The sequence below is a fragment of the Lathyrus oleraceus genome, chromosome 7, assembly GCF_024323335.1.
Source record: "Lathyrus oleraceus cultivar Zhongwan6 chromosome 7, CAAS_Psat_ZW6_1.0, whole genome shotgun sequence".
Taxonomy (NCBI): domain Eukaryota; kingdom Viridiplantae; phylum Streptophyta; class Magnoliopsida; order Fabales; family Fabaceae; genus Lathyrus; species Lathyrus oleraceus.
The window spans coordinates 172,083,396-172,089,603 of NC_066585.1; the positions used below are offsets into that span (position 1 = coordinate 172,083,396).

Here is a 6,208-nt window from a genome sequence, read left to right on the forward strand (position 1 = left end):
TACCTAATGGGGTAAAGGTCATTGGTTGTAAATGGGTCTTTAAAACCAAGAAAGATTCATTAGGCAACATTGAGAGATACAAGGCCAGACTCGTTGCTAAGGGATTTACTCAAAAGGAGGGAATCGATTACACTGATACTTTTTCTCATGTATCTAAGAAAGATTATCTTCGTGTCATCTTGGCATTAGTTGCACATTTTGACCTTTAGTTGCATCAAATGGATGTGAAAATAGCCTTTCTTAATGGTGATTTAGAGGAGGAGGTTTATATGAAACAACCTGAAGGTTTCTCTTCTAATAGTGGTGAGCATTTGGTTTGCAAGCTTAAGAGATCCATATATGGTTTAAAACAAGCCTCTCATAAATGGTATCTTAAATTCCATGAAACGATATCTTCATTTGGGTTTATTGAAAAACCCATGGATCAATGTATATAACAGAAGGTCAGTGGGAGTAAAATTTGTTTCTCATTTTGTATGTGGATGACATACTAGTTGCAACCAATGATAAAGGTTTTCTACATGAGGTGAAACAATTCCTCTCTAAAAACTTTGATATGAAGGATATGGGTGAGGCATCTTATGTCATTGGCATTAAGATCCACATAGATAGACTTCGAGGAATTTTGGGTCTATCACAAGAAACCTACATCAATAAAGTTTTAGAGAGATTTAGAATGAAAGATTGTTCACCAAGTGTTGCACCCATTGTCAAGGGCGATAGATTTAATTTGAATCAATGCCCTAAGAATGATTTTGAGTGGGAACAAATGAAGAACATTCCATATGCTTTTGTTGTTGGAAGTCTTATGTATGCTCAAGTATGCAAAAGGCCCGACATTGCATTTGCCGTTGGAATCTTAGGAAGTTATCAGAGTAATCCAAGTATGGATCACTGGAAAGCTGCAAAGAAGGTGTTGATATATCTTAAAGGAACAAAAGATTACATGCTAATGTATAGGCAGACGGACAATCTTGATGTGATGGGCTATTCAGACTCCGACTTTGCTGGTTGTGTTAATTCTCGCAAATCAACATCAAGATATATTTTTTTGATGGCTGATGGAGCTATTTCATGGAGAAGTACTAAGCAAACCTTGGTTGCTACTTATACTATGGAAGTCGAGTTTGTCTCTTGTTTTGAGGATACTTCTCATGGTGTATGGCTTAAGAGTTTTATTTCTGGGCTTAGAATCATGGATTCTGTTTCTAAACCTCTGAAGATTTTTTTGCGATAATTCAGCAACTGTCTTTATGGCTAAGAACAATAAAAGTGGAAGTCGAAGCAAGCACATCGACATAAAGTATTTAGCCATTAGAGAAAGAGTTAAAGATAAAATAGTAGTTATTAATCACATTAGTACTAATTTAATGATCATTGATCCTTTGATTAAGGGCATGCCACCAATAAAATTTAAGGATCATGTAGAGAACATGGGACTTGGGTCCTCCTTATGATTTTATACAGACAGTTTATTAATAAAACTTTTATATTATGATGTTTTCTCATTTTCATGCGCACATCAGTTTGAGAAAATATGTTACATCTGGACCAAGAGTAAACATTGGTTTATTCATCAAGTTAGTTACCACATTACATATATATACTTGAAAATAGACGTGTTGTAATACATAGATGATACTACTCGCTTTAAGAGGGACTATCTCTATGATTCACATATTTATTTCTTGAGTAAGTTTTCCATGACTCATTTATGCCAATAATCGGTCCTATGGACCAAGTGGGAGAATGTAATAGTTTCTTATTTATATCATAATAAGTATTAATAATAAAAAACCAATTTAATGTGGTCCATAGTTTTGGGATTTTGGTTCTGAAAAGGGTATAATTTATTTTGGTTTTAATGTAAATTGATATGACCATTTAATTGGATGGTAATGAGTTTTAATGGCTTTAAATTCTTAATGGTAGAATCAAGCCTATAAATAGTCTTTGGTCCCCAAAGCTTTCTCTCATCACAAAATAAATACACCATCTATATTAAGAGAGCAAGAGCTTGGAAGAATCAAAGGCAGTGCACTCACAACACTGCAACAATGGCAGAAGGTAAAACCTCTAATTCTATTTCCGCATTTTGTTTTATTGATCTTGTTATTCTTTTGTTATCATGAGCATAGGGTATATATATATATATATATATATATATATATATATATATATATATATATATATATATATATATATATATATATATATATATATATATATATATATATATATATATATATATATATATATATATATATCTAACACCCCACACTAAATCTAATAGAGAAAAATAAATTTGATTGGGTGCAGGTGTTGGGAAAACATAACTTTTAATTACGGAGGAATCAGTGATTACAGACCTATAACACTCTGACCAAAGTCCAGTTAGTGGCAACGACGACAAGTCAGATCAGTCGGGTATCAGGTCGATTAAGATGATTCACGTGTATCGACTTTGGTCGTTTTGGTTTGCAAATTTGTTTGCTTGTGGAATTTTAAGGATTTATTAAATTTTAACATTTATAAATATGAAACTTTATCATTTTTGTCTTCACAACCTTCAAAACTTTAGAGCTTAAAAAACATTGAGAAGAGTTAGGAATCATATTGGAATCTTAGAGAGGCAAGGGTATAAATTCCCTAAAGTTCTTGGAATTTATGAAACCTTTAGAGATATTTAAGGGGATTAAGAAATACTTCTAAACACATTGGGGTTGTATGTTCATATACAGAGGGGAGAGATTGTGAAACACTTGAGGGTAGAAATATATGGTTTGTTCTTGGGAACTTGGGTGACTATTTTCTTATAACTTTTATGTAATCCAATTATAACGACTTTTAGAAGTGTAATGAATTTGAGATCTTCTCTCTCCCCATAGTAGATCGGTTTAATCGAGCTAGGTAAACAATTTTCTTTGGGTTCTTGTCTTTTATCTTATTCTTCCTTCTTCTATATTTGCCTTCATTCTTTGCATGCTATTATTTTGATTGAGGTCATTTATTTATGTTGACATTGTTCTTTATCCCACAGATCTTTACTATTATGAATTTAATATTAAGGTTAAATTTTGACGAGAACTTGGTGTGTTTGAACTTATTAACATATTCACTAATTTGTTTCTCTATTTCTTCATTTTCTTCCATCATCTATTCTTCATCTTTATCGCCATCTTCAAAAAAAATCATCATCTTCAAATCCCAAAAATTGAAAGTTTAAAATTTTCTTTTTAAAATACCTAAATTAATTTAAATTATTTATGAGTTTTAATTAAATTAAAATAACATTTTAATCAAATTTAAATAGTATTTTAATCAACAAAAGAAACGACAACAACAAAAAACTCACATTTTCCAAATCAACTTTCTCTCTCCCTTAAAAAATAAGACGAGTGTATAGATGGTAAAAGATAAAATTATTCTTAGATCTTGACGCGGTCGGAATCACGAAGGATTAGCAAGCGCTAAGCCTAAAACGTAAACACAAGTTTGCTAGCGACAACCTTGAACGTTACTATGATAAAAGCTAATCTTGACGATCACACCCAAAAGTGTTTAAATAGAGAAAAAGAAACCCTAATGTTAAAAATATTCAAAAATAGAAATAAAACATAAATTGCTAAAATTATGGTAAATAAAATAGAAATTTATAAAATTGTTGAAAATATTAAGATGTTGTTTTCGGGCCTAAAACGAACTCGAATGGATTAGAAAGCTCATGAGCTGATTCTCTATCCAGAAAGGTATAATAAGAGTCAATGTAACATTGGATGTCGAGCTTGCAGAAATCCTGCTGAACCTTACCGACATGCAACTTCTTCTTAGATATGCACAACCATCCTTCCTACATCAGTCCCTTTCACCTATGAAGAATTCAAACTCGAGTTCTCTTCTTGATAAAGAGCCTCATTTGCTTGATACACATGAATGTTAGCAACATTGAAAGTATTTGATATATTCATTGAATACAAAAGAACTACCACATAAGCATTATCGTTGATCTTGCGGGTCACTTTGTATGTGATATACTTCCATGGTTGCAGCTTGCTGTAAGTACCAACTGGAAACCCCTCCTTATGTAGAAACATAATTACATCATCTACCATATTGAAAAATTTAACTTCCTTGCGTTTATCTTGCATATGTGGCAAATTGTTTGGTAGTTCATCTGCGGTCAACTCCTTGAAATCATATAGGATCCCTAGAACTTCTTATGGAATTGTTGTTTCCTCCTTTACAACACTCTTAAGCTCTTTAATCACCAATGATCAGAAAAATTTAGTTTCTTTAACAACCTCATCAAACTCCTTTTCACTCTACATCATCACCAAGAAACTAGACTTCTTTCCTCCTGGATTCTTATCAAAGTGCAAAATATGAGCCATGGCAATTTTATGTGTACCCCATGTAAACATTGTCACATTATCCCGTCCTCGATAAGTGGTATCATTATCAAACTGTCAAGGCCTACCAAGTAAAATATGATAAACATCCATATCAAGAACATCACAATGTACTTATTCTCTATAATATTTTCCGATGGAGATGGGAACTCAGCAAGCTAGTGTTACTCGAACTCCAGAGCCCTTGCTTACCCAATTGAGGGTGTATAACTTCTCATGGGGTTCCATGGATAACTTACACTAATCTACCAATTTCTATGATGTTAGATTCTTTGTGCCGCCACTATCCTTAATCAGATCACCCACCTTGTTCTTGATAGAACAATGTGTTTTAAGTAAATTCTTATGTTGCCATTCATTTTTGGATGCTAGTAAATTTTTATGCAACACAAAATTTACCATCTCATCATATTTTTCCTCTGGAAACTCAACCCCTGCATATTCATCGTTCTCAACTGTAGGTCCTTCTCTATCCTCTTTCTCTTACCTCTGGTAGTGTTATATTTATAAAAGACTTGGCAAGGGCGGTGTTAGATGCCCAAAAGTGCTTATTTGAGCTATCAAATGTGGGCATCTTTCACTCCTTTTTGTTGCTAAAGTGTTCGAATCCGCCATTGCTTTGATGATTTGCAATACAATGTTAAATGATCTTGGTACCTTTGATTTGTGTGTTATTGTGCAGGAATTAGACATGAAATAATAGAAAATGAAGGCACAAGAAAGTTGGCAAAGGGACCAAGAAAAGGAGGCATTCATCAGCATGCTCGCTAGGCGAGTGCTGTAGCGAAGTGCTCGCTAGGCGAGCTGCCAGCGAACATCCCCAGAATTTTACAGTAGCAAAGTCAGCAAACTCGCTAGGCGAGCAGCCAGCGAAGGTGGTAGCGAACACGCCCAGACTTGGGCAAAAGCACAACCAGCACTTGCTCGCTAGGCGAGCCACTAGCGAGCTCCCAGGGAACAATTCCAGTAGCAAAACCACCTAAACTCGCTGGAGCGAAGGTGGAAGTGTGGGCTTCGCCTAGCGAAGGTTTCTTCGCCTAGCGAACATGTGAAATCTGGACTTAGATATTTTCTGGGCGCAGGCACTTCTGGTGGCCTATTTTGGGGCTCGCTAGGCGAACCATTCTGCTCGCTAGCGAGCATGACAGCTCAGATAGCAACACTATAAGTAGCAGGGGCTACTTTTTGGAACCATACTTTATACTTTTACTTTTAGACTTAGATATTTTCCAGCATTGTTCTAGAGATTTTTTGTAACCTAGAAACCCATTTTTCATCTTTGATCTTCTCTTAGCAATATTTTACAAAAAGAAGGTGGATTCCCATCCAATCTCGATTCTTCGACTCGGATGTTGATCAACCTTCTTCCGAAACTTGTTGACCAAGCTACCATGAAAATGAGTAGCTAAGTCCTTCATTTTGTCAAGGTTAGATGTAGATGATCATTAGCTTTGTGTGTAAATGGGATGACCTTCATTTGTAAACTCTTTAATGATGAATATATGGTGAAAACTTTGTTTTATTGATAACTCTTTGTGTTGGTTTATGATCGAGAGATGTTTACCAACTCTTTACCTGGGTTTTCATCCAATCTTGTTTGTTAGCTAGAGATAGTAATGAATGATTTTGTTCACCATAAAGTTGAACCAAAAAGTTGTCATTTTGATAGATTGTGTTAGAGATAAACAATGGATCAAAATGGGAAAACCCATAATGTGTGTTAGAGATAAACACATTGGGAGGACTTTGTGAAATAGTTTATCATCTAAAGGAGTTTATGAGTTTTGTTGATCGAACAT

General features: G+C 34.4%; 1 protein-coding gene across 1 annotated transcript; it reads left to right on the plus strand.

The window, feature by feature from the left end:
• The first annotated feature begins 769 nt into the window (after window positions 1-769).
• LOC127102678 (secreted RxLR effector protein 161-like) lies at window positions 770-1,457 on the plus strand. The gene is made up of 2 exons (XM_051040021.1): window positions 770-1,157; window positions 1,243-1,457. Exons 1-2 carry the CDS (start codon window positions 770-772, stop codon window positions 1,455-1,457), a joined length of 603 nt encoding a protein of 200 aa, XP_050895978.1.
• The last annotated feature ends 4,751 nt before the right edge of the window (window positions 1,458-6,208 follow it).